Genomic DNA, 27,490 nt, shown 5'->3' with positions numbered 1-27,490 from the left:
ACCTATTCTTCTTGTTTTATTTGCGCCATCTCCTGTGAACAGCAATCACAGAAGGCCAACAACTGATCCACCCCATCTGCATACATCAGCTTGATTTCCTTCAGCACTTCTTGTTCATCATTGGGCGGATTTGTAAGGTAGCTGCATTTTTCGAGCTCGTCCAGAAGCCAGTTGTGCCATTCGCCTTTAGCCACCTCTTCTTCAAGTTGGTTCAACATTTGCAAACTCACGATCAACTCATTACGACGTATACCAATCTCTCTTAAAGTTTTCCGAAGGTTGGTGGCCACGGTTTGTGCAATGTCATCCTCGTACCGCAACTTCCATGCCAGCGCTTGGTCGTAGTTGGCAACAAATGACTGGTTTTGGAAGATTTGGAAACAAGTGGAATTATCCCCTGTAACGTGCTGCTTCTTGATGAGCTCTTGTACTTCCTTCAAGTAAATAGCACGCTCCATCACCATTGGCTCATTGTGTATAACGTCCAACATAAGACCCTTTGCATTCTTAGCTTGCCAGTAAGTGACCGTTGAACGACCCATAAAAAACACATTCATCAATCCCAAAACAAAGATCACAGAAACCAAGAACATGTGCATCGACAAGCTGCTAAAAAATGCTTGAGTGGTACGGATCACAAAGTAGACAAACTCCTTAGCTTTTCTCCAGATCGATCCGGCAGTTCCCCTGGCCATCAAGCGAAACAATGTGTCGATGTTTAATTTTGTGGGATTAGGCTTTGGAACAACGTATGGAGTCTCTGCAACAGGAATCTTGCCATATAAGTAGATGGCCTTGGCGATTTGGCCGTGGCTACCAATCACCAGGGACGTCTTTTCCAAACGACGGTATATACCATTGGCAAAGGAAAGCTGGAATGTCTTGAACAAGTTCTTGAGGATTGGATTGATGATATTCTTTCTGTCAAAATCTATCAGGGCATAGTAAAGTATCCGAGAGTTGCCACCTTCCGTGGCGATAATGACAATTCTCGACTTGATTTCAAACGTCACCATACCAAACTTGAACATTGATCTCAGCGCTTTGCAACAGTAGTACTCATTATCGCTCATATCCTCGATTTCTTGTCTAACCGTCACCGTATCAGTTTTGCCGTTGTGGTATACCAAAGCAGAGAGAAAATCTCTGTATAAACCTCGATCATTACCCGGAACCTTCATCCACGACCCTTTTGTGATGTATTTGACGGAAACCACGGGGTAAGATGCATCCAACACATGAGACTTTGCTCCAAAAAGTATATGAAAAACTGCTTTGGGTGGAAGTTTGATAGTATATTGACAAAGATGGTACATGTCGTCACTGAAGTCGACTCTGAAACGAGGGGTTGGATCATGAGGATTACGATCAATCTGGAATGAGCTAGCCTCATTTGTGGAGGCTTTGTTTTGGGCCATATGCATAAGTTCCTCCTTCTTCAGCTCGTAATCTCGTTCAATATCTTTGAGTTTGTTGATCAAGCCACATACATCTAGAGGATTGTTACTGGTGCAATTCTCGACGATGCCGTTGATCTTTTGTGCTATCAAGATTCCCTCATCCAAAAAAATCTTGAGCTTCATCAGACCGTTGACTCTGAACACTTTGACATAATCGTACGTCTTTTTAAGCACACAAGACCCTTCAACGATTTGGTCGATTGGAATTTTGCAAAGAGAGACGAATCCCAGCGAGTGAAGATAGAAGTAAAAGTGCTTATGCGTAATGAAGGCAGTGCTTCGAAGCTCTTGATTGGAGTTTGGTGACCAAAGACAATGAAATGAAAGCAAACAACACTCATCTCCATCAACTTCAGCCTCAAAAAGTGCCCTCAACTGAATTTCGCTCGCTAAAAGCGTGTCTGGATAGTTCGACGGAACCATGATGCCTTGGCCAATTTGCTTAGTGAATATATCCTCGGGTGAGAACTCGGGCTCTTTGGCACCTCTATCAATTGTGTCATCATGCAAATAGTATACGCCCCAGTTCAAGGAGCCCCAGATGTTGGCGCTGAGTGCTGTGGGCACAACTGTGGAGCCGGCAAAACTGTAGGCAATGAGAGCTGAGCGGCTGTACTCAGTAAAGAAGGGAAGTCTGATCTTTGTTACCTGGCTGTAAATAAAAGTTTGGAATAGTTTTTGATTTTTTATCAAATGAGTAGACAACTTGGAAGATGTTATGATCTGACCTTCCTTGTTGATGATCTTCGAGTTTGTCAACTGCTTGTCTGTGGATGTGTTGACTGTGGATGCAAACTCGTTCATAAGAGGAGGGTACCTATTGCTGGCAATACCCAACAAGCTTGACATTGGGTCTGTGGAGTCCGTGATTCTCATTTTTACATTCTCAAACACTTTGAGCCACAGAGAAAGCTCTTGCACGGTTTCTGCTTGGAACACTAAAGTGGTGTCTATGGTCTTGAGCTCAAAGCAAAACCTTCTTTCTTCGTTGGGGGTGTACTTCGTGTTGCATATCAAAACGCCAATCTTGTCGGTTTCCTGGACTGCCGTTCCAGACGGACTAAGCTCCAAGAGACCAAAGACTCCTCCTTGGAGAAACGCCCACCGTGGCACCCATACGGGTTTTGTGGATTTTTCGACGTATGTTTTCATGAACAAATACCCGTGCTTCTCAACTGCGGACTCGGGGTATAGCGACAATACTGCCCCACTTATGAGTGACGATCTGTAATCGTTAATGTCTCCCGAAGGAAAAAAAGTGGCAATGGTCGACTCTTGAATTTGTTTCCGTGCTGCCTCCATGTCCTTGTGAAGCTTGCCCACAGAGCTTCTGTGGTGGTCACACCAGGACGATATCTTTTTTAAATGATTCCAAACGTCACCTAAGAGCTGTGTGACAATCGGGTGTGAGCCAAACCGCTCCATTTTCTGGTGCCACATGAGGTAGATAAACCTCACCAACCGGTTGTTCACTTGATCGATCACCTGGTTTAGTTCGAGAATTAAATCAAGACTAGCATTCAAATACTCCTTCCTCACATTGAATAGCTGCAACAGGTCCTCCATAATCAACGCCGGGTCTTTCAGCTTCAGCGTGGCCATGTGGATCTGCAAGAACTTATCGTAGTTGGCCTGGGCCACGTCGTACCGCATTTTGTATGTTTGGTATAGGGCAATGCGTTCAATGATGTGGTCTTTTGTCGTTTCGAGTCGGGGAATCGAGAAATTGAGCAACCCCAAACTGATGTCCCAGATCATCCGAAGCCCATCGAAGATCGCATTCATCGCTGTCTGGGTGTACTCTTGGTCCACAAGGCCGTCCAGCAACGACTGTGGCGTCATATACTCAAGAAATGAGTCGACGTAGCTTTGCAATTCCTTCACCTGTTTCGGAATTTTCGTTAGGGACAGTCTAAGAGCTAGAATCCATTTTTCAGTGGTCATTAGCTGGTTATGTAAATGAGCCACCGACGCTCTGAACGACGGAGAGTCCAAAGCGGCTTCCTTGAGCGCCACAGAAATGAGCTTGATCTGGTGAAGGTCCACGGGCAAGTGCAACTCTTCCTCTGCCTCTGCTTGCTGGGCTTCTTTCACGGTTGCGGAAGCCTCGGTATTGACCTCGATTGAGGACTTTGCTTGCAGAGGAGGCACCTGTGACGGCGGATCTGCTGAGGGCATTTTTAATGAGCAAGTTGTTGACACTTTTCTATGGGAATTTCAAACACAATTGAAGGAATTTATGTTGTAGCAGGGAACTGAGCTTGATAGAGCCATTTAGCTAGGTGCAGGTCCTTATCTGGGGAAATGGGTGAAGGTAACAAGGACAGAAAGAATTTTTTGGTGAAGAGAGGAAGGGGTAGGAAGGATAAGGTTTCAGGAAGAGATTGTGGGTTGGAAGGGGTAGTAATTAATTTGAATGAAGTCGAAGATTGGTTAGAGGTGGATTGAGGTGAGATTAACGTACTTGTGTGGGCACCTAGAGAAGGATGCAAGATGAATGGGGGGTACTAAAAAGGGACAAGCCTATTTGGAAGATAAAATACTTTATCCAGGGCCAAATGGATATCTGTGATGTTTGGAGTATTCGATGGGGACAAACATTTGTGGCTGCAAAAGTAGAAGTATCTTGAGGAATCACGAGAGTAGCACGGAAGAGAAAATATGGAGGATAGCACAAGTCCCGAATTTTGCAACCTGAAAAATGGTGTTATGCTTTTGAATGCAAATGTTTCATCTTTGGTGTTTTGTGTGACCCTGGGAATATGGAAAGTCTATTTAAGCTAGTGGTAGTGATCTACTCAGACAAAGCTGAAAGCTATCTATATTGACAAGAAAAGAAAAACAACTTGTTCTGCTCGAACTATCAGGGGTTGTGGATGTGGAGCTTGTTGTTGGTTACACAGCCGTGGCATAGCAAGTGGAGCATTTTGATGGAACAAGATCTGACAACATATATATATCACACATTGCGCACCAGGTATGGGTTTAAACAAATGAAAATAGCAAATATCCTTCAGCTTGTACAAAATCTGGGAGGAAACTATATCTAGAGTGTGATGGGGGTGCCCCTAAGAACACTCAAAGGATCAATTCCATTGTCCTCCATCAACTTCTTCACGTCCTCAAGACCCTTGTACATCTCATCCACAGTTCTGTTGCCTGCTTTTTCCTGAAACAACATTGCTCCGTCTCTCTTGAGCGGAAGTGGGCCAATAAGACCCACAAACTTGCTGATGGCGTACGCAACAACTTTGACAAGCAAGGACGTGTTGCTGATATCACTGGTATCTAAGCCTACCTTGGCTCCAAAAATACCCTGAACGTAGTCCTCCAAAATCTGGATGTATGGTGCCTCTGCTCCAGGGTACTCAAGATTGGTCGTTCTCACAGTCTTCAGACAGCCCTCGATAGGCAAATGGCCATCAAAGCGTTTCTCCAACCAAGCAAGTCCAGCGCCAGTACCGAAAAGAAGCTCGAGGCCATGGCCTGAGTTGGCACCGAGAGACCACTCAATCGAGGGAGCACCCCAGCTGCAGAAGTTCTCATATGCTCTAGTAGGCTGCTCCACAGGTGCAACTTGATCTTCCTGGCCATGGAACACAAACATGGGGATCTCAGGTACACCGTCTTCTTTTGTCAAAGCAGCAGTGATGTTAGCAAAGATCTCCTGGTTAATCGGAATATGAAAGTAGTCTTCACCCGGGATGATGTACGGATTGATGCCCAGGAAGAATTTTTGGAAAAGGTACTTGGTAGCAGAGCCCACAAGACAGAGCAGCTTTGCCTTGTAAAAATCTGCTTTTTTGCCGGCGTCCAAGTTTCTGTCCAAGACATCCTTGTACTGTGAGTACTCAGAGTAGATACCATTGAATCCGTTGGCAATGAGGCCGGCAAAGAGAGTACCATCTGCCGCCAAGGCCGTACTGGTGACATTTGTGACCCAGCCGCCAATGGCCGCTCCTACAATATGATCTTTAATTTCTGGCGCATACAGAGGCTGGATCTGAGCCGCCCATCCCGAGGCCAAAGCACCACCAGAGTACCCGTACAAGCCAACCTTGGCATCTTTGTCGATCCCGGTAAAATATCCTGAGCTCAATGCCGCTCTGATACCGTCCAAAATTGCCTGCCCAGACTGACGTCCCACCGTAAAAGCCGACTTGGGACCTTCATAATCAGGCACAACCACGTACCATCCCTTTGAAAGGCCATACTGGATGATGGGGATCTCTGTTTGGGAGTTGATGGTATCGTAAGAAGCTCCGGACAAAAGGGCATACGAAGGGGCACAATCAATGTCGTTGGCATCTTCCCACATTTGATATGACCATACTTTTGAAGAGATGGCGTTGTAGGGCTCCAAAATTGTCGCAACGAATGCATTGGGGTTCCCAAATGTGTCTTCGGAACGGATAAGCACCTGCCATGAGTTCTTTACGTTCATAGGGAAGATCAAAGATCTAACCTGAACAGGTGTGTTTCTCACATTGATGATGTCTCCATTTTTGTAACCAGAGATGTTTTGTGGGACCTCGTAAAAGGAATCATCGCTGGGTGCAACTGGTTTGGTAAGGAAAGCCAGGGCAAACGCCACCCAAAGAAGAATAGAGAAGAATTGAGGAAGCATGATGAGAAGATAGTATTCCGGCTAACTTTCTGGCCTTTTTATACCTCGAGGGCTCGGGACCCCCATGAATTACAGTTCGTTACATTTGAGGTGTTTTAATCTCTCGTGCATGGGTTTGAATTGTCCTAAGATCCCAAGTGTAGAGCCTGCAAATTAAAAAGAAAATGAATGAGAGCCAACTGTTGTCTGTTCGATCTAACAGCTGCAATGTTTGCTAGGTGAAAATGCTCTACTTTTGCTATTATTCAAGAGATAGCTTCTGAGAGTAAAAAATTAGCATTCCGGTTTATTCGGTCGAACAGTTCACAAAGGCAGTTTTGCAGCTGCTTTCAATTTCCGAAGCAAGGTTCACGTCACCGCCCAGTTTCACGACTGTAAACTTACTACGCAAATAACAGTGTTTGATGCAAACACGCTTAAATCTGCGTGGGGGGACCCTGTTGGGTTTTGTTTATATGTGGTACAAGAGGCAATAACAAGGGAAGACGGAATTGACGCAAGGGCGCATAAGCTCTTCATACACATAATATGACTAAATTATGGTCAAGCTGTTGTCGTCCTGCTCAAGACTATCGGAATGAAGGAGCCTTATTCCACGCCACAGTATTTTCCAATTCAATGGAAAATGTAAATTGATACATCTAGAAAGTGTTTATTGTGTCTCAGTTATTCTAGAATTTGAAACAGTATGACACCTTCGTCGAGAAACTAAATGTGTCAATCTCGTCCCCGTGTAGCAACATTTGACTTCTTGGCACATACTTTGTGTTCCTTTATTAGGTTCGCTCCATAAACGAGGTTGATCTCGAGAGTTTGGTCAGTCAACGGAACCCAATGATGTATTGCGATAGTGATAGTCGCCTAAACATGGGAGTTGACCTATTTTTCTGCCTGAGGAGCCAACAAGACGATCTGAGGCTTCCCATATTCCTCTTTCACTGTAGCTTTGAAGAACCTCAAGTCCACCGTCAATGAATCAGATTTGAGGTATGGTGAGAAGTAAAAATCCTTTGCGCCATTCTCAAGGAAAATATTTTGAGCTTTTACTTTGTGTTAAGTAATTGAATGAATTAATGGTCCTACTTTTTTATAATGATTTAAGGGGCCATTTTTGAGGTCAGCAACTGCCACCAGAGATGATCCACACTCAAGAAGGCGACAATAGATCTCATTGGTTCCGAAGCAATGGAGAGTCCGGCCCCATCGTTATGCAATTGTGGGAAAGCACCTGCCCTTTTCGAGATGAACATACACTGCTTCAAAATATGTAACGCCTGGCTAGAATGATGCTAACAATGGACCAGTGTCAACCGAAATCGCCATCTGTGAGTGATTCGTTTTGCAACAAGCTGTGGAATTCCCACTGAGATGTATTTGAGTAAAGTGGATGAATTTTTCCTACGACTACCATGATTACATTTGTAACATCTCTAAGCTTTTTCGGTCCACGATACAAGAGCTTCACAAGCCTTTTGATGGAGTTGTACTACTTCAAACAGTTACTCTATTCACCATCGCAGACCACTTTTGGACACAAAAAAATATTTGGATATTTACGTCAGCATTCATCGTCCAATAAGCTGCTCAAATAAGCCTTTCAGAGATTGCGCTCTCTCTTTGGGCTTACTCCTGTTCCACTTCTTCTTGGTCTCGGAATTAGTGCATCAACACCCGAAACAATCCGTGATACAGCCAACGCTGAGAATTTGTGCTGGCACAATCGCGATCTGCAGCTCCATTTTAGCCCTTTTGCTTTCGACGCACCCTTCACTTGCTTTTGTGGCACCTTCGTTATCTACGGAATTTTGCAGTCAATGGAAGTCCGTTGACAACGTGTTGCACTCGCGTTCAAAATAACGCTCTTGTAGATAAGCGAGTTAACGAGCTCATACATCAGTGATAATAAACAGTTTACGTCATGTGTTGTGCGTTGTAACAGGAAATGCAACGTTGTCAAGGAAATGCTACGCTGTCACGATGCTGTCCTTGCTTTTGCTCCTACGCTCGTCTTCAGATCAGTTTTCATTTCTTGCTATCATCTAAATGGTGGGTTCTTCACCTTCAAGCACTCTGATAGGGTCGATATCTTTGGCTTGCATCAAGTTCTTCACGTCCAGGAAGCCCTTGTACAACTCGTCTACTGTTCTGTTACCGGCGAGCTCCTGAATGCTCACGGTTTCCTCTCTCTTGATTGGAATAGGGCCGATGAGACCAAGGAACTTGCTGAACCCATACAGAATGATCTTGCTGAGCCATGTAGACTCGTCGATGTCAATAGTGTCCTCGCCGATTTCAGCACCAAAAATGCCTCTCACGTAGGTGTTCAACACCTGGCGGTAGGCTACATCAGCACCAGGGTACTCGAGGTTGGAAGTACGCTGACTACGCTGACATCCTTCCACAGGAGGCTGGCCGTCGAAACGCTTTTCCAACCAGGAGAAAGCAGCACCAACGCCAATAAACGACTCAATGACGTGGCCTGTCGTCTCTGAAACCGTCCATTCAATGGAAGGAGCGCCCCATTTACAGTAGTTCTCGTAGCCTCGGGTTGGCTGCACCATGGGCACGATTTCGTCGGCGTTGCCGTGGAACACAAACATGGGAATCTCGGGAACACCGTCCTCGGCAACCAAAGCAGCGGTGTTGTTCTTGATGATCTCAGCAATCTCAGGAACGTGGAAGAAATCTTGTCTGCGGGAGAAGTAAGGCACGAGGCCCGAGAAGAACTTCTGGAACACGTACTCGACAATCGAATTAAGGAGACAGTTGTCCTTTGCTTTCTTGAACTTACGTTTCTTCAAGGGGTTCAACTCCCTCTCGAAAACCTTGTCGAACATCGAATATTCAGACATAATTCCGTTGACAGCGTTGGCAATAATACCCGAAGCCATGGTTCCGTCGCAAGCCAAAGCAGTCAGGGTGATGTTGGTGACCCAGCCACCGACAGCAGCACCGATGATGTTGCTCTTGAGCTCAGGAGCAAAAGCAGGCTGGAGCTGAGCTGCCCAGCCAGTAGCCAAGGAGCCACCAGAGTAACCATACAAACCCACCTGGGCGTTCTCATCGATTCCAGTGAAATTGCCCGAGTTCAATGCCGCACGAACACCATTCAAAACAGCCTTACCAGATTGACGTCCAGCAGTGAAGGTAGATTTGGGGCCCTGGTAGTCAGGAACCACCACGAACCAGCCCTTGGAAAGACCATACTGGATAAAGGGGATCTCTGACTGGGTGGTGATGGTATCCATGGACGCTTTGTACAAAAGGGAGTACGAAGGCGCACAGTCGATGCAATTGGCGTCCTGCCATGCCTGGTAGGACCAGAGCTTGGATGGGTCAGCGTTGTAAGGCTCCAAGATGGTAGCGACAAAAGCATTGGGCACGCCAAAGGAGTCTTCGGAGCGCACAAGCACCTGCCAGGCGTTCTTGACGTTCATCTCGAAGATCAACGATCTCACAGGCACAGGGGTGTTTCTCACCTTGATGATGTCGCCGTTTTTGTAGTTGGCGATGTCTCCAGGAACATTGTAGAAGGAGTCCTTCGATGGGGGGGTGGGCACCAGCACAAAGGCCAGAACGAGTGAGGACCAGAACACGAGAAGAACAAGGGGAAGCATGATGGAAAAGAAGAGGGAAAACGGAAACCAGAAGAAAAATCAACCTCTATTTATACCCCCCGGCGAAGTGTCCAGGGCCCTTGGTCCCTTGGTCCCCTTGGTCCCCTTGGCCCTCGGTGATTCACGGTTTTTCGCAGCCAACGCAAGACGTGCATCCAGTGTGTGTATACACGGGACCCACATACATAGGCCTCAGAGAGAAGAGAGTCATTTGGCCAACGTGATCTTGGCAAACAAAACAGAGATCAAATTTGTGGGGGTTCCTACAGCTCACAGCTCAGCCGTGTCCCCAGATTCACCTTGTATGCAAGCAAAACAGTGGAAGCTTCCAGCTCCCTCCCAACTCCCCAGTGTATCTCTCTTAAGCGAAGAATAAGCTTTCGGCTGCGAATCCAGTGGGCAGTAAATGGGACAAAGACACAAAGCGAACACCGCAGAAAGCACAATAGACTAAAATCTCGTACAAAAGCATCTTTAAGCTAGCCCCACCGCCACAAGCTCCAAACACCATCTCCACAACAATGGCCCGGATCAAGCGGCGTTTCCGCGTATAAGCAGTGCGAAGGTAGACAAGGAAGCGGCGGAGGAAGTACCCAAGTGGAGCAAAAAAAAACAGGTCCACCCAATCATTTTCGATTTTGCCAAGTCCGAGGCAGAATCAACATGGATCAAGAGCTTTGGTTACAAAAAGTGGGTTTTCGGTTTGTGCAAGCACCTCAACTCTTACTATGGGCTTCTGTCTCACTTGACCGATTTCGGTCTCATGTGCACTGGAAGCGTGAATCCTAACACGGTAGGCGGAGCACCGTGTTGGTAAGACGCAAAGGTGAAATTGACATATATAGAGACGAGGCGTGTTTCAGCATTTTTGTTTGTAAATATTATCCTGTCACTTTGGTGCGGTGCTCTACCTTATCGGTAAGCGGCTGGAGGGTCTTGGCTGCGGTGGGAGTGTTATCAGATTTTTTGGGAAGGGATTTAGCCGGTGTGAGCAAAAACGTAGGCTTAGCGGTGGGTTGAGAGGTGAAGTTGCAGTTGGAGTTGGCGTTGGTTGTAGAGAGTGAGTTTGTGGGGCGCTCCCGAGGAAGAGGTGAGCCGAGGAAGGGCAACCGACTGGGATGTGCCGACGACTTTCCCTTGAATTTTTAGATAGGGGCAGGTCAATAGGCAATGTGGATGAAATCAGTGCCTACGAGAGGTGCCGTGAAGACATCTAGGCTATAAATAGTTTTGGATACTTACTAGTGCCTGCATTGGTAATTGGCTGCATTAAGGTGGTGGCTAGAAATACAAATGACGATCAGGGATGACCATTGAACGATGAGCGTGTAGAAACAGTTCAGACAATGGCACATCAGGAGTTCGTCTTTCTTTATTTCAGTGCTTTGTTCTCTGTTCTTGCATTCTTTGTTAGTTCTTCTTACGCTCACACTTCACAAGAAGTACTCACTTTTTCACTCACTAAGCAAAACATACACACTTGACAAAAAGTTCAAACATCTTTAAAAATCGAAAACTCCGTCTTCCTCACCGTAAACTTATCGTCTCATTTCTCTGCAACACGCTCCATGGGTTGACCCCAGTAGATTTCCATAGTCTTACCACATCACCGAGCCCTTTGAACACCCTGCTTTCTGTCTCATTTCTGGCAGTAGAGTTCGACAGCGCAAAAGCAACCTGGGGCTGTGGAAGCGGGTTCATGAGCGAAAACCACTCAGAAAGCACGTAAGCAAGCACCTTGCTCAACATCGTAGACTCAGACAAGTTGTCGGTGTCTTGACCTATTTTGGCCCCAAATATGCCTTTCACCAAAGTGTCTAGGAACTGACGATAGTTGGCATCGGCTCCAGGGTACAAGAGATTGGATTTTCTTATTGTACGAGTGCATCCTTCCACAGGAACATGCCCATCGAAGATTTTCTCTAGCCAAGCGAAAGCCGCTCCAAAACCAGTGGCTCCTTCAAGAACATGCCCACTGGAGCTGGAAAGAGCAAATTCAATAGAGGGCGCTCCCCAAGAACACCAGTTGTCGTAGGCTCTTTGTGGCTGCTCCAAGGGCACCACTTCATCTTGTTGTCCTTGGAATATGAAGAGAGGAACCTCGGGAACTCCATCGCTCTGAGCCACGGCTAGGGTAGTATTCATGATTACTGCTGCCACCTGTGGAATACCAAAGAACCTGGTGCCCTGGTACATCCAAGGGTTGGCGCCGGTAAACAATTCAACATAATGATACACTCCACCGAGCTGCTTCAAACAAAGAGTTTTTGCCTCGTAGAACAACGACAACTTATCCAGGTTTATCTGGTTGACAAAGATGGACTTGAGACTGCTGAATTCCTGAATAATGCCGTTCATGGCAGCCACGGCAATTCCAGAAAACGACGTTCCGTCAATGGAAATGGCTGTCAGAGTGATGTTGGTGACAAAGCCTCCAAAAGCAGCACCAGCAATCAGCTTTTTGAGCTCAGGAGCGTAAGAGGGCTGAAGCTGAGATGCCCACCCACAAGCTATAGAGCCGCCAGAGTAGCCGAAGAGACCAACTTTGGCGTCGCCATCAATCCCTGTGAAATCGTGAGACGCCAATGCTGCTCTGATGCTGTCTAGAGTAGCCTTGCCTGATTGAGGGCCTACACCAAAGGCAGATTTTGGACCCTCGTAGTCTGGAAGTACCACATACCAGTTTTTGGAGAGGCCAATTTCCATGAGGGCTACCTCATACTGAATACCTATGGTGTTCATGGAAGCACCGTACAATACAGAGTAGGAGGGAGAGCAGTCTAGACAAGCGGAGTCCTCGAAAGCCTGGTATGAAAGCACCTTGGAAGGAATCGCATTATACGGTTCCATTACTGTGGTGACAAAAGCAGTGGGATTGCCGAACGAGTCTTCAGTCTTGACAAGTAGTTGCCATGCATTCTTCACGTTCATGGGGAAGTAGATTGAACGAAGCTGAGATGGAGGCGTTCTCCATTTGATGATGTCACCATTTTTGTATCCAGAGACGTTGGCAGGGACATCGTAGAACAGATCTTGAGTTGGAGCCAAAGGAGGTTTGATGGATAGCGCTAGCGAGACTGCCGCCCACAGCACAAGCAAAAGAAACCTCATGACTTGATAAAGAAATGCAATTGATACGTTCTTCTTAATATATAGCTGCCTATTTCGAGGGATGTTCGTCATTTCCGCCTACACGTGTATTGTCGAAGGATACACAAAATTGCTGATAGACAGCCTATATGATTGATAATGGGGATTTGCATTTTGCAGCCACTTAAACTTGTTTATTCTTATGGCATGATAAATGCTTTGGCATTGTGATTGATGCTTTGGCATTGTAGTATCATGAGATGGGCAGAAAAGTTGACCCAAAAGAAAGTGGCTTCACTAGGACTAAGTTTGCACAACCGTAGAGGAATATCAGGACCGAATTGTGAGCAGCCCTGAAATCGTCAACACACGGCGCAGCTAAACATACCTTGCATTGCGCCAACCATTGTTGCACGCTCTTCTACCTGGTCTTGAAGAAAGCTATTTTCAAGCATTGAAAGAAATGATACGAAGATGCTTTTCAAGTACGAAAGCGTGAGTCTCCAATGCCTTCAGCAGATTGAAATTCGAGGATTCTTGCCCCAAGGTCTCATATAGTTTTACTACTTTTGGTCAGTCTCGAGGGATCCCCTCGTGGGTGTACTGCAGCTTTGCGGCACCTCAACAACTGAAAGCGACTTGTTTAAAGATCCCATTGTAAAAGAATTTACGTTCTCACTACTACTGTCACCACGTGGAGTCGCTATTGTAAATTGGATAATCAACAACACATTGCGCATTATTTGCGACAAATAACATTTGTAACTAATCCAGGAGGCTGTACTTAGAGGTATGGTCATACTGATTTATCCAGCTGAACTTTTGTGAGCTGTCATGGTAATGACTTCTCGCCATGTTCATCATCCTAAACAATATATAGAACGAAGAATTACCACCAAAGGCTTGCAGTCCTCAACCAAATCTGCTGTTCTTTATAGAATTGTGATATGAGTAGTAGAAGGCACGATAATTTACTTTATTGCTTTACAAGTCTGGAATTGAGTTCTTGGCTTTACAATATCAAAATATAATACAGAAGGTGCATCGACTGACGAGTTCATGACCAATGATACTACAATCTTCTACTTTAACTTACTTATGAAATTGTTTAAGAAGCTTTAAAATATTAATATAAAGAAAGCATTAGTGAGTACAATTAGTACTCATATGGGCACACTGAATGCTTTAAACCACTGGGCCCGTAGGTTTAGAAAATGGTATTGGCTGAAGGTTTATTCACCATGAAAGCTAGAGGCAAAGTTACCGTTTGTTCTAGAAAGGCCACCTCTGGTGTTGCTCTTTTAGTCCACGACGGGATGATATCGATGCGGCGCCAATGTCTGAGTGGCAGCAAGATGTCATTTACAAAAGAATTCTTAAAATCAGTAACCTGTGCAAGCCAAGAAGTATTGACATCATCTTTTTCATCGTCGAAGACTCCGTGTCCTTGCAGTTGGGAGTCCAGCTTAGAGTCGGGGAGGTGGCTATTACCTGGGGTGACTAGGTCATGATCAACCACGTCATTTTTAGTATGCGCAAGGCTTGGAAAGTCACCAGTTAGATGCTCTGAAAGGCTCTCTCTCAATTTCTTGGTCCTTTTCAATCGAAGCTTCTTGTCTGGATGATGGAGTAGAATCTGCATGAGTTTCTTAGTCCTCGCTAGTTCTCTTTCAGCAAGATTAACATCGAGGATCCCCGCTTCAGACTTCATAGTGTGTAATAACACTTTTGTGTAGAGTCCTTGGACTCGAAGCTTGGAATAGCTATCTTTAGTCTCGTACTTCCTCATTTTATTAAACCTTTTGAACTCCAAACTAGCCCAGGTCACTTTAAGCAGTTTGTGAGATCCATGATAGGCATGAATCCCTCCATTGCTCAGAAACTTTGCATCTCTGACGTTGATTGGAATCTGAACACCTGAAATGTTGTAACAGTATTGGCACATAATTGTTATGATTAGTTGTAAAGAAGAAAAAAGAATGGCCACAAGGTCCAGCTTTTATAGTTCTCGAGCTGAAGATATCACTCTCTAGAGTTTCCCAACTTGTTGCCAATACCTCAACTTTAGGTAATCAGCAGCAGTTAAATTCATAATGTTTCTCTTATCGGTCTCAAAAGAAGAAACTCTAAAGCTAGCTGGTCATCAATTTGAATAGAGTGAATTGCAAGATATGAAAGCTGATGACCGAGAAAATCGTCTTCACATTCCTTTCTGGGAAACGATCTGTAAGATAACGCCCCTATATGTAAATTGATAACGCTTGAAATTTCCACATCACGGATTAACTAGTCACCACATGAAAGCTATCATTTATTTCAATGAGAGTAGGCTCAATTAGGGAATTTGTTGTGATATTTTGACTTCCCGAGAAGGACAAATTGTGTGATAGAACTAATTCACAGCAAAAATCAACATGATCCGTATGAATAAATGGTGTGATTCAATTCCATATTCTTCATACTTGAAGCCGAATGCTTCGATTTATGGTCATACTACACCCTTAGATGATCAAAAAAATTTAATAGAGACTTCGAAAAGGGAAATTGTAGTTGTAGAAATATCGTTGTTATTCGAACTACTCTTAAACAACGGTTTCTCTTCTCTTCAAAGAAATCGCCCATTTATTCGTCAAAAAGATGACACATCTGGGAACTACAAGATGTAAAGACAGAAGGAATACTGAATACACAGAAGGAATCAGGAATACTTTTATTATTTCTAAACGAACTTGTAAGGAGGAGGAGGCGAATAAATATCAATACCTACTCTTTTCAGTACTGAAAGGGTATTTTGTCTAGATGGCACCTTTTAACAAGTCGGGCACGGTGTTTTCCCGCTGCCACAAGTCAATCACGTCGTTCATACCAGTGAACACGCTTCTATCAACAGAGCCGTCTCTTTTGAAAGGGATTGGCCCGATCTTGTTGATAAGCCCACTGAATGCGTACGTCAATAGCGTGCTGACCAAAGAGGACTCTGTTATATTTCTTGTGGTCTCACCGATTTCACCACCTCCCAAGGAGCTAAAGAGAGTTCTCACAAGCTGACGATACTCGGCATCTGCTCCTGGGTAGAGAATGTTGGTGCTGCGGACGGTCTTCTTGCAGCCTTCAATCGGCTTTTCACCCTTGAACAACTTATCGAGCCATACCAATGCAGCACCACTACCTTCAACGACTTCAAGGATGTGGCCGGTAGTGTTGGAAACGGCAAACTCAAAGCTCTCAATGCCCCAGTCACAGTAGTTGTCGTAGCCACGCTGAGCACCTGAGAAAGGCACAATTTCATCCTCTGTGCCATGGAACACAAAAAGAGGAATCTCAGGAATGGGCCCATCTTTGTCAAGTGCAGCAGTGTTGTTTTTGACGACTCCCTGAACTTCTGGAATGTCGAAGAAGCCCCAACCGTCAGAAGCCCAGGGACGCTTGCCGCTGAAGAATTTCACAAACACGTAGTCGACGATCGACGTCACAAGACATTTCTTCCCAGCAGAAAGGAAATCCTCTTTCTTATTTTTTCTAATTTCTGTATCTACAAGCCCATCAAGATGAGGATACTCATGAAGCAAACCGTTGATGGCGTTAGGAATGAGACCTCCAAAAAGCGTACCATCAGTGGCCTCTGCAGTGAGGGTGATGTTGGTGACCCATCCACCCAAAGCTGCTCCAAGCAATTGCTTCTTGAGTTCTGGAGCATATTGAGGCTGCAAGGCAGCAGCCCATCCTGAGGCGATGGTTCCACCCGAGTATCCCCACAATGCAACTTTCGCATCTGAACTGACGCCAGAGATATCTTCAGATTGCAACGCTGCTCTAATAGAGTCAAGCGTTGCCTGTCCAGCTTGCTTGCCAGCGGTGAAAGCACCTTGGAAGCCCTCATAGTCAGGCACGTTCAAGAACCAACCTTTGGCAAGGGCACTTTGCATAAGAACCATTTCTGCTTGGAGAACAATAGTACTCATAGGAGCGTTGAAAAGAATCGAATATGAAGGGCTGCAATCGTTGGTAGCAGAATCCTGAGCAGGCTGGTACGACAAAAGCTTCTTAGGATCGGCATTATATGGCTCCAAAATCGTGGTCACGATGGCTTGAGGATTTCCATGAGAGTCCTCTGAACGCAACTTAAGCTGCCACGCATTTTTCACGTTGACAGGGAAGTAAATGGATCTGATCATAGCTGGGGCGGGTCTAGACGCTATGATGTCGCCATTTTCGTAGGAGGTGATGTTGTCGGGGGTGGTGTAGAAGTCGTCTTCTGTTGGTGGGGTGGGCTTAATGAACTGAGCCGACACTGTCAATGCCCATAGGAAAAGCGAGAGAAAGATCATTGTTGCCCGTTGCAGTATTGGAATTGCAGCCCTTTAAATAGCTGGCGAAGGCAGTTCAGAGAGCGAGATGATGGAGGAGACGATGAGAACGCTATTGCCATTTAGGGAAATGTTGCAAAAAATCCGATTACGAGAGGAGTAGTAAGAGAAGTATAAGCCCCGGAATTAATCTGTTCGTGCATATGTGTTGACGCATATGAACAATAGCCGAGAAATTTCAGAGAAGACTTAGACAAGCTCGGAGTTCAACGAGCATAGATGTTTTTCTTGGACACATCTAATTTATACATAATGGGAGACCTTGGTCGCTTTTTTGTCTAGTTTTCGCTTGGTTCTTCTCTACTGAGCTCAGCATTTCTATATGTTGCTTCCTCATGACGTATCTCCAGCGCGAACTTCGCTCGCGTCAACTGAAACTCCAGTAGTTGCATCATCAGAATTCTCAATTGGGCAATAACTTAACGGAGATACTACCTCAGAATTCAATAAATCCAGAGGTTAGCAAGATTTTGCCGGAGTTACTGCCTCTATCTCCTAGTTTCTCTTCAGATGGAGGCCTCAAGTACCCCAAAACGTCCATCTACGCCCGATTTTGCCATAGTTTTTGTATTACATTGAGCTGTCTAACTATTCTTATACTTTCCGTATAGCGCCTTTCAACCAGTCTGGCCCCGTGTTTTCCCGCTGCCACAAGTCAATCACGTCATTCATACCTGTGAACACACTCCTGTCAATTGACCCGTCTCTCTTGACAGGAAAAGGCCCAATCTTGTTGATAAGCCCACTGAACACCTTGGTCATCATCTGGCTGACCATAGTAGACTCAGTGATGTTTCTAGTACTTTCGCCAACTTGACCTCCGCCAATCGAGCTGAAAAACGTCCTCACAAGCTGGCGATACTCGATATCTGCTCCAGGGTAGAGAATATTGCTGCTGCGTATGGTTTTTTTGCAACCATCCACCGGTTTTGTGCCATTGAACAATTTTTCCATCCAGGTGAAAGCTGCAGCGCATCCTTCCACCCACTCAAGAATGTGGCCTGTGGTGTTGGATACTGCAAACTCAAAACTCTCAATACCCCAGTCACAGTAGTTCTTGTAGCCACGCTGAGCACCTGAGAAAGGCACAATCTCATCCTCGGTCCCGTGATACACGAAAAGAGGAATTTCGGGTATGGGACCGTCTTCTTCGAGAGCTGCAGTGTTGTTTTTGACTACTTCTTGCACAACTGGAACATCAAAGAACCCCCACCCCTTTGTAGCCCAAGGGTCCTTGCCGCTGAAAAATTTCACAAACATGTAGTCGAAGATCGACGTCACAAGACACTTTTTTCCGGCCGAGAGGAAGTCCAGCTGTTTGTTCTTTGCAAGCTCAGTCTCGATAAGGTCACTGAGATTAGGGTATTCATGAAGCAAGCCATTGACTGCGTTGGGAATAAGTCCACCAAAAAGCGTTCCGTCCGTTGCCTCGGCCGTAAGCGTGATGTTGGTCACCCAGCCGCCCAAAGCGGCTCCAAGCAAGTGCTTCTTAAGCTCTGGAGCGTATTGCGGTTGAAGCGCTGCTGCCCAGCCAGAGGCAATTGTTCCACCAGAATAACCTGTCATGGCCACTTTTGCATCCGGGCTGATTCCAGAGATATCTTCTGAGTGCAACGCTGCTCTGATCGAGTCAAGTGTAGCTTGTCCAGATTGCCTGCCAGCAGTGAAGGCGCCCTGGAACCCTTCGTAGTCGGGAACTACCACATACCACCCTTTGGCAAGACCTAGCTGGATGAGAATCATCTCGAGCTGAAGCACTATGGTGTCCATAGGGGCATTGAACAAGATGGAGTACGAAGGGCTGCAATCGTTGGTGGCCGAGTCCTGAGCGGGCTGATATGCTAGGACTTCTTTGGGGTTGGCATCGTAGGGTTCCAAAATGGTGGTGACAACAGCTTGAGCGTTGCCGTGAGAGTCCTCTGAGCGCACTTTGAGCTGCCATGCGTTCTTGACGTCCGCGGGAAAGTAGATTGACCGGATCATGGCAGGAGCAGGTCTTGAGGCAATGATTTCGCCATTTTTATACGATGTGATATTTTCTGGGGTGACATAGAAGTCGTCTTCTGTTGGAGGGGTGGGCTTGACGTACTTAGCAGACACCGCTAGGGCCCATACGAGAAGCGAGAGAAGTAACATGGCCGTTGTCGCTTGGATATCACCAAAAAGGGTCCGTTAAGTAGCAACAAGCTGACTCGTGAACCACCTTGGTGGAGAAGGAAGCTCCAGTGCAATTGCCCTTTCAGGAAAGGGGATCAACCGACACAGACGAGCGAGGGACAGAAAACAATACCGTTTCCCGAGAGTGATGCACGCGTGGTCCTTGCATCTGGAAAAGCCCGAAGAACACATTGTCTTCATGAAAACAGCGAAAGGGCCGATATCCCGTACAAAAAAAAAAAGGGCTTTTGCAGCCATTATGGTGTCGCTGCACACAGGCGATTGAACGGGCTGCGACTCCTGCAGCGGCCTTTGAGCCCATTCCCCGCTGCAGCATAGTTGCCGAAAGGGCCACTACAACTTGAACACGAAGTGACTGAATGTGCTGGATATGAGCAACTGTTGGGTTCCGGTTGGTGTCGGTGCTGATAGAACTCCTAGTGTCAATTGTTGCCGTTTTTCAGGTTCTTCAGGCGCCTTTTTCGCATTCGACCATAACATTTCCTAAAAGGGTTAAGCACCATGCAATGCCCACAAAGAAAAAAGGAAGTCACTCTTTGAGACAATACCCACTTCCCTCCCCCCTTTACTGAAGACAATCTCTGATTAACCCAGCTGGTGCAAGCGAAAAGAATGACTTTATGCCGTTGGCGGCAGATTTGATTGTGTGTTGAGAAGTTTGCGCTACACGCACCAAAGAGAGTCACAAGAGTGATAACACTGAAACTGATAGTGACACCATTTTGCTATCAGCGGGAGCCCCAATCATGTTGTCAGTCCATCTCGGGCATAAGAAATAACCTATGAGGGGTTCCCATACAGATGCGCCTGTTCCACCTAAACTTTAGTAGATGCATTGCCCTAATAGAGAAGATTTGGAATTGCATTGCCTTTTGCCAATGGAACAGAAAGCTGGAAGAGCCAACAGCCAGTTTAACGACGTGCATAAACTCTGTCTTTGTTGTAGACGTTAAGGCCAATCGCCAGGCCCATGCTCCGTTACCGATTTTAGTTAGTAGCTATGTTCAGGGACACCTCTCCCATTGTGCTTTTGGCATCTGTTGAAAATTGGAGAAATATTGGAGAAATGTCCCACCGGGCCACCAGAAAGTATTCCGGTACCTTTGCATTGTGATGGTTGCAAATGGCGCTGAAGTGAACCTCGGTTGCTTCCCCACAGACCGATTGAGGGGATCCCAGGGTGATAACTAGCGTAGAGCTGGCGTAGCATTGCATCTGCCATATGGAGGAGGTTTTCGGAAGGCCCTCTCTTAGGGAGAATAGAATCATGGTGTAGAACGGCCACACCCAATTGTAAGCTCGATTTCGTGACAGACTAAAAGTTTTCGTAGTAAAAAGGCAATGCAATTTTCTCATGTAATTGAGAACTCTGGCAAGCTCTGAATATCGGAAATTGTACCGAGCTGAACCACAACTCATGAGCTCAAATAATGAAGCTCGCCAGGATAGGCTTTCTTAGCAGGCATAATGACTCTCCACAAAGAGGGTGCTAGGACACTTGAAGACCCTAAATCGTTCGTCAAGTCAACCGTTCATACTTCCAGAGCTCACTAGATGTGGTTTCTCTCTCAAATCTATTTATCAAAATTGCTGAGATTGGGTTCATTTCCGTTCAATCGTTAGTTTGACTTCGTACGGTGAGAGCTGACTAAGCTTAGCGAACCTTGGGGACCTTCATACTTCTAAGACAGTTGTTGGTAACAAGCTCGAATAGACGCTCAACAGCGCTCTTCTGCGAAACGGTCGACTAGGACTCCTCTCTCCACTGCTCCCCCAGTGTTCGACGGTATCCATACTTTGAAGAGCTACCACCTCAATTGGCTTTGTTAATCTCAGTTCAATTGCAAAACCTCCAGCCAATTGCGTAACTTTACCAAGCAAAACACATCTTGCTCTAGGAAGGCCTGGCACCCAAGCCTCGTCTCGGCTATTAGGCGACTTCCCAAGCATATATATCCCTTTCCATGCTCTCTATCATGTGAGCGTGTTGACGTGGTATGCGCTTAGTAGAGTCCACCTGTCACATTGGGCTCACCGAAGGCTCACATACAAAATCCCTCACCTGGGGGATCCACACGCATACCACCGTTATCGGAGTCTATCATCCGAGCCGCCCTGGTAACAGCCCGTAGTATATAGGTAGGAGCAGTGGCAGGGGTAAATTTTTTTAAAAAAAAAAAAGAAAATTTGCAAGCTCAATCACAAACCTCTGCAACAATCGCAGAACTCTCCAAATTCACCACTTGTTGCTCTCTGTTTCACTGAGTATCCGTTCTCGGCCACCCCTCGGCTCCTATATTTTTACCAGCGCCCAATTCCACCTGTCCCATTTCATCACTGAACTCCCCACCCCACGCCCCTTCCCCACCAAAGTGGTCTCATCCCTGAGAACAACACAAATTAGCAATCTTGCCAAACCTTTTAGTAGTGTGCCCTGAAATAAGCTGGAATTGGCAAAGTGGCCCTGTAACAGTATGGGCTTGAGAGGCTGCAAAAAGGCGATCCTTCCATGCGCAGGGCGCATGAGCATCTGCAGCGTGGGTCACTCTGGCCACAAAAGTGGCCTCGTTGACCGCCCAGTTTCACGCCAAAAACGCAGGGTATGCACTTAAACCCCTCAAAATCTATTTAATCGCTCGGATCGTGTACCCTGTTCCACGACGCAGTGAGACAAGAAAAAAATGGGTGCCGTGAAAAGAAATACGAGGTTACACTGGCGAACCTAATGGCACCTCAGCGAATTTCTGTCCTGAGAGACCACAACGTAGTGTCATTTTTCGTGGGTCTGATCACTTGCTCGTAATGATTGTGGATTTTTCGTGGACATGACCCGATTTTTCTATTTCGCCTGTCTGGGGGCTTTTGACCGGCACTTCCACTAGGGAATGGGACCCTGAGCGGAGACGAGGTGGAATTGGGGTCGTGGCCACAAAGTAGCCGTGGGCCGGATGTGGACCAAGTAGGGACGAGATGAAATTTGCAGGTGCAGGGGCCAGTAGGAGATGAGAGAGAGAGAGATGTGTGTGAGAGATCTGAGAGAGAGAGACTCGAGAGAGATCTGAGAGGCTTGAGACTCGAAAGAGACTTGAGAGAGACTAGAGAGAATGAGGGAAATCTCACTGTAGGTATGATATTACAACTTGTGACGGGAAGGTTTCATGGATCTGCCTCGGTTAGGCCCTAATGCCGAGGACGCCTAGAGAACTACTATTGATGCCCATACGCTGATTTCGCTGTTTGGTGCTTCTTGGGTGACTAGAGATGGAACGTTGCAAAATTTTCCCTAAGGCGAGGGAATGATCGACGCAGGTGCATGAGAAAACATACGAGTTTTGTGGGGGATTTCGTTCGAATTTCACTTGTGTACGTGTGGCCAGGGTCTACAAATGGGCCAAGAACACCCCAAGGGTCTCATTTCTGGAAAAAGGTGAAATTTGAGGAGAGGTGTGGGTACCCTAGTTTTTTTTGGGACAATGCACTGTCTTGTGTTATGTACAGCATCGCCTTGTTCTCGCGTGAGTGGCTCATGCAACAAGCACGGAAGCTGCGCGGCAACAATAGAAAGTCGCACCAAAGGCAAATCGTTCCACATGCGCCAGGGTTTTTCCGAAGTGGCCCATGCCAGTTCCACACCGGAAAAACCGTGTCGGGGTCGTTTTACAGAATCACTATAAAAGACCACCATCCTGGCCCCTTCTTAAATTTCTCTCCATCATCAAAAAATCTCCACATCTCATAATGGCTTACTACCTCGACCAAACGGCCCTCACGCCCTCAGCCACCTCCGAAGACCAGTGGATCAACAACTTGTTGCTGTCTCTGGCCCCCATGTCCACTTCCAACTCATACACTTTCATGAATGTCCCTGCTGTGGAGTCGAACTTCTCCTCAGCCGCGTTCCCCAACGTCTTGGAAGACGACAGCATATTTTCGGCCTCGTCAGGAGTTTCTACCGTCTCGAGCACTCCCCCAATCAAGGAAGAAGAAGGCGATTGGAATACTAGTCCAGCCTCAGACGGACTGGACTTCATGAATTCCGTGACGCTGAAGCTCCAGATGATGCAGCAGAAAAACAACTTGACTCCAAGAGCGTTGGAGTCTATTTTCGACACCAAAGATGTACTCAAAGATAGTATTGACACCACAGACGAGAAGAAACCAATTGTGACTCCAAGCAACAGCACCTACAGCAGCAGCAGCAATAGCAGCAGCAGCAGCAACAGTTATAACAACAACAGCAACGGAGGCTGTTCGAGCCAAAGAAAAAAGCGGTGTCCAAGAAAGAGACTAACCGAGTCGCAGAAAGAAGCACACAACAAGGTAGAAAAGAAGTATAGAGTGAACATCAATTCCAAGATCAACAGCTTGCAGACGGTGATTCCTTGGTTTGGCCGGGAGAACAGCAAGCTGCGGATCGAGTTGAAGGTTAACAAGCTGGTGATTTTGGAAAAGGCGTACGATTACATTGTGTATCTCCAGAAGGAGAACGAAGCCATGAGAAAGAGCCTCGAAAGCAGGCAGTAAACTGCAATTTACAAAAAAGAGCCATCTGGAAACGCCAGAATAAGTTTACCCACGATAGATAGACTTGGCCCGCTGGGAACGGATACAGGATAGGATTCAATAAAGCTGAACATAATTAACGAAAGGTTTCACGAATAAACGATATGACGACAACTTCCACAAAAGTAGAGCTTTTAGACGAAATAAAGCGCCGCAAAAGCACACTTCAAGGCATCTTTTAAGCCACAGAATGGCCACAAAGTGGCCAGCTTCACGAAATCAGTACGTATCATCCCGTATCGCTTACGGCCAGCGGCGGGTGCAGCCAATCTGGCGATTTTACACGGCCGTTGCATGTTTTGCATGTTTTGCATGTTTTGCATGTATTATGACACCAGCGGGAGAACACGGGTCCCTTTACTTGCCACTCGGCCACACACCTCCGAATGGCACCACATTTAGGTACGATATTCCTTAGATGGTGCCATGAGCAATTGAACTATTTGGCGGAGTGCAAAGGCGAAAATTTGAAAGTACGAAATTTCTTCAAATGTAAACTGTTTTATTTTTGGACCTCAACGTTGAACTCCGAGCCCGGTGCTAGTAGGTACAATGGCCAAGCGTCCCCTTGCAGCCAATGAAGGGAGTAGCAACAACTTATACGAGAAGACGAAAACAAGCCTAGTGACGTGCCAAGATACTCTTTTCGTTCTAGCGACTTCGACCTCGTAAACCCACATCGAGTGACCTTTCTACAATTCGTTTCCTTTTTCTGTTCCTTTTTTCTCTTTTCTTTTCCTTTATCAAGATTATTCTATAAATACATTACACGGTTTAGAAACGACGGTTGGCCAAGGGCTGCGAGTTGGAGCCCGTCTGACGGAATCCACCCCCACGGCCTCCTCCGTAGCCTCCACGACCACGACCACGGCCACGGCCACCGTAGCCTCCACGGCCGTATCTGATGTGAGATCCGTACGAGCGACGGTCGAATCTCTGCAATTCAGGTGGGATCGTCTGGTTGGCCTCTCTCATGATTTTGCACAAGTCACCGCCCAACTTGGAGTTGGCGTCGGTGAAGAAAGACACGGCAGTACCGGAAGTACCAGCACGGCCTGTTCTTCCAATACGGTGGACGTAGTCCTCGATGTTGCCTGGCATGTCGTAGTTAATCACGTAGGTGATACCTTTAACGTCTGCGATGTTAGTACGGATTGTTTTTTGTCGAAGAATGCTCCGGCAAGGATGGTCTACGAACAAGCAAGGAGTTCGATGTCTATTGATTATAGAAAGCATGTATACTTAAAGAGTCAACGGCAGGCAGGCAAGTCTGTAGTAGTGTGCGGTCAATAATGTTTCGGTCGGCATTGTTCGTCGTCTCCAGGAACCACCCTAGGACGAGCAAATGCTGCGTTCTCCATCTTATCATGCTAAACTTGCTCCACGGGGACTTCATTGGTTCTATCCCCGGTCGATCTCGTTCGTTTCGTTTGCTTTCATATAATCACAGTCGTAGTCTAGTCTCCTCCACTCTCGTAGTCAACGTCGTGGCTTTTTGTCGAGGTTCTGTCGCCTTAATAACATGTACACAATGGCAACAGACTGTAAAAACCTCTGGTCAATAACAGAGGAAAAAAAAAGTATTTAAAAAAAAAGCCAAAAAATCAAATCAGCGCTGTCAACAACGCGAGTAATTTCTTTGCGAGCTAGGGTGCTCGTCATGACGCTGGCAAGCGCTGACCAGCAGCGCTTATACCATCCTAAACCAGTTAGTAAATGCAAATCGGATACATACCAATACCTCTGGCAGCCACATCGGTGGCAACCATGATAGGCGACTTGCCGCTTCTGAATTCACGCAAAACCCAGTCTCTTTCATGCTGGTCTTTGTCACCGTGAATAGCCAAAGCAGGCCAGCCGTCTTCTCTCAAGAACGATGTGATATCGTCACAAGCTCTCTTGGTGGACGAGAAAATAAGACACTTGGCCTCCTTATCCGTTGTGGCGGTCTCCAAGTGCTTGACCAAACGGTCCCTCTTTTCAAACTCAGTGACAACTTCCACAAGCTGAGTGATAGTGTGAGAAGCAGCCAACTCCAAAGAACCAATGGTGACCTGGATAGGATCAACCAAATAGTCTCTGGTCAAGTTCTTGACCTCCTTGGGCCAGGTGGCGGACCACATCAAGGTTTGACGGTCAGGTCTGATTTGGTCCACAATCTTTCTAATCTGAGGCTCGAAACCCATATCTAACATTCTGTCGGCCTCGTCCAACACCAAGTAGGTGACTCTTCTCAAGTTGGTCTTCTTGGTCTCCAACATATCAATCAAACGACCAGGGGTGGCAATGCAAATTTCCACACCACGAGCCAAGTCTCTGATTTGCTGACCCTTAGGAGCACCACCGTAAATACAGGTGTTTCTGATCCTAGAAGAAGCACCAAACTTCGAGCACTCCTGCTGAATCTGCACAGCCAACTCTCTCGTTGGTGCCAAGATCAAAACGACAGGGCCATCACCGGGCTTCAAAAGAGGCTGGGCGTTGATGTGCACGATAGCAGGCAAACAATAGGACAAGGTCTTACCGGAACCGGTGGCGGCGATACCAACCATATCTCTACCAGACAAAGCCATAGGCCAACCCTGACACTGAATAGCTGTGGGCTTGGGAAAACCTTGCTGCTTCACCTCGCTAAGTACGTAATCAGGGAATCCAGCCTCGTCGAACGAGGTGATAGGCTTAGGGATATCCTTACCCTCAATGGTCATGTCGTTTTCCTTTCTAAACGCCATAACGTCAGCATCTGAACGGGCAGCAACAGCAGGATGCTCAGTGTAGAAATTCTTCTCGAACTTCGGCAACGAGTCCAAATCCCACTCTGGCGTTGTGAGTTCTTCTCTTTCATCTGGTCTTCTTTGGAATCTTCCCCCACGGCCACCCCAGGAGCCACGGCCACCGCCGCCTCCGCCACGGGAGCCGTAGTTGTCTCTGGAGTTGTAGTTGTTATAACCAGAGTTGTAGTTAGTGTATCCACCGTTGTAAGACATTGAAGAAAAGTAGTTGGTTTTTTGAGAAATGGGGGGATTTGAAGGCTCTTATATACACGGAAAGAGATGAGAAAGAGAAATTTTATTTGCATCTATGCAGGCAGAGCTTTTGTACCACATGTACTTCTTATCAAGAGCGTTTGCAGCTAGAAGCTCAAAGCTTGACATCAAGGTGATAGGATCTAATTGTTTGCGCTGATGAGTTTTTATAGCAATTGCAGTTGTTGAAGGGAAGATATGGGGGACATTTGTAGCTGCACAACCGTTGGATATGCACTATGTGCAGGATATATAAATTTTGGATATCGCTAAAAAAGATTCGACCAGTCAACTGTCAAGACTGAAGGGTATAACTCTAAGAACAGTCCTGTCTTGATGTTTGTGCTACCGCTACCACTTCCTGGGATGGACGTACTGCATATACTGCCACCAGTGAAGGTAACCAAGTAACGAAACTTCAATCTCCAGCGTAGCGAGATATTTTCCCACTACTGCGCTTTCTACTTGATAACTACTGTCTACAATTTCAGTTTCATCACTCCCAGCAATGTAGGCATGGGCTCCGTCCCTCTCACTGCAACTATATCACATGATCGATATC

General features: G+C 46.4%; 9 protein-coding genes across 9 annotated transcripts; 1 reads left to right on the top strand and 8 right to left on the bottom strand. All coding sequences in view use genetic code 12, as the record gives it.

Moving 5' to 3' along the window:
• Positions 1 to 2: 2 nt before the first annotated feature.
• Positions 3 to 3,638, bottom strand: CJI96_0005206 (uncharacterized protein; the record flags this gene model as incomplete). Its single annotated transcript, XM_029036210.2, has 1 exon — positions 3 to 3,638. The coding sequence occupies one exon, from the start codon at positions 3,636 to 3,638 to the stop codon at positions 3 to 5; it is 3,636 nt and encodes a 1,211-aa protein (XP_028889101.2).
• Positions 3,639 to 4,506: 868 nt separating this feature from the next.
• Positions 4,507 to 6,087, bottom strand: CJI96_0005205 (uncharacterized protein; the record flags this gene model as incomplete). The annotated part of the gene is made up of 1 exon (XM_029036209.2): positions 4,507 to 6,087. The coding sequence occupies one exon, from the start codon at positions 6,085 to 6,087 to the stop codon at positions 4,507 to 4,509; it is 1,581 nt and encodes a 526-aa protein (XP_028889100.2).
• A 2,039-nt stretch (positions 6,088 to 8,126) lies between these two features.
• CJI96_0005204 (uncharacterized protein) lies at positions 8,127 to 9,704 on the bottom strand (the record flags this gene model as incomplete). Its single annotated transcript, XM_029036208.2, has 1 exon — positions 8,127 to 9,704. One exon carries the CDS (start codon positions 9,702 to 9,704, stop codon positions 8,127 to 8,129), a length of 1,578 nt encoding a protein of 525 aa, XP_028889099.2.
• Positions 9,705 to 11,231: 1,527 nt separating this feature from the next.
• Positions 11,232 to 12,815, bottom strand: CJI96_0005203 (uncharacterized protein; the record flags this gene model as incomplete). The annotated part of the gene is made up of 1 exon (XM_029036207.2): positions 11,232 to 12,815. One exon carries the CDS (start codon positions 12,813 to 12,815, stop codon positions 11,232 to 11,234), a length of 1,584 nt encoding a protein of 527 aa, XP_028889098.2.
• A 1,186-nt stretch (positions 12,816 to 14,001) lies between these two features.
• Positions 14,002 to 14,739, bottom strand: CJI96_0005202 (uncharacterized protein; the record flags this gene model as incomplete). Its single annotated transcript, XM_029036206.2, has 1 exon — positions 14,002 to 14,739. One exon carries the CDS (start codon positions 14,737 to 14,739, stop codon positions 14,002 to 14,004), a length of 738 nt encoding a protein of 245 aa, XP_028889097.2.
• Positions 14,740 to 15,589: 850 nt separating this feature from the next.
• Positions 15,590 to 17,122, bottom strand: CJI96_0005201 (uncharacterized protein; the record flags this gene model as incomplete). The annotated part of the gene is made up of 1 exon (XM_029036205.2): positions 15,590 to 17,122. One exon carries the CDS (start codon positions 17,120 to 17,122, stop codon positions 15,590 to 15,592), a length of 1,533 nt encoding a protein of 510 aa, XP_028889096.2.
• Positions 17,123 to 17,755: 633 nt separating this feature from the next.
• On the bottom strand, positions 17,756 to 19,297 carry CJI96_0005200 (uncharacterized protein; the record flags this gene model as incomplete). The annotated part of the gene is made up of 1 exon (XM_029036204.2): positions 17,756 to 19,297. The coding sequence occupies one exon, from the start codon at positions 19,295 to 19,297 to the stop codon at positions 17,756 to 17,758; it is 1,542 nt and encodes a 513-aa protein (XP_028889095.2).
• Positions 19,298 to 23,077: 3,780 nt separating this feature from the next.
• Positions 23,078 to 23,863, top strand: TYE7 (regulatory transcription factor TYE7; the record flags this gene model as incomplete). The annotated part of the gene is made up of 1 exon (XM_029036203.2): positions 23,078 to 23,863. One exon carries the CDS (start codon positions 23,078 to 23,080, stop codon positions 23,861 to 23,863), a length of 786 nt encoding a protein of 261 aa, XP_028889094.2.
• Positions 23,864 to 24,676: 813 nt separating this feature from the next.
• On the bottom strand, positions 24,677 to 26,889 carry DBP2 (DEAD-box ATP-dependent RNA helicase DBP2; the record flags this gene model as incomplete). The annotated part of the gene is made up of 2 exons (XM_029036202.2): positions 24,677 to 25,038; positions 25,638 to 26,889. The coding sequence occupies 2 exons, from the start codon at positions 26,887 to 26,889 to the stop codon at positions 24,677 to 24,679; spliced, it is 1,614 nt and encodes a 537-aa protein (XP_028889093.1).
• Between the last annotated feature and the right edge of the window lie 601 nt (positions 26,890 to 27,490).

Source organism: Candidozyma auris, chromosome 7, assembly GCF_003013715.1.
Source record: "Candidozyma auris chromosome 7, complete sequence".
NCBI classification, from domain to species: domain Eukaryota; kingdom Fungi; phylum Ascomycota; class Pichiomycetes; order Serinales; family Metschnikowiaceae; genus Candidozyma; species Candidozyma auris.
This window is presented reverse-complemented; position numbering and strand designations above follow the sequence as displayed.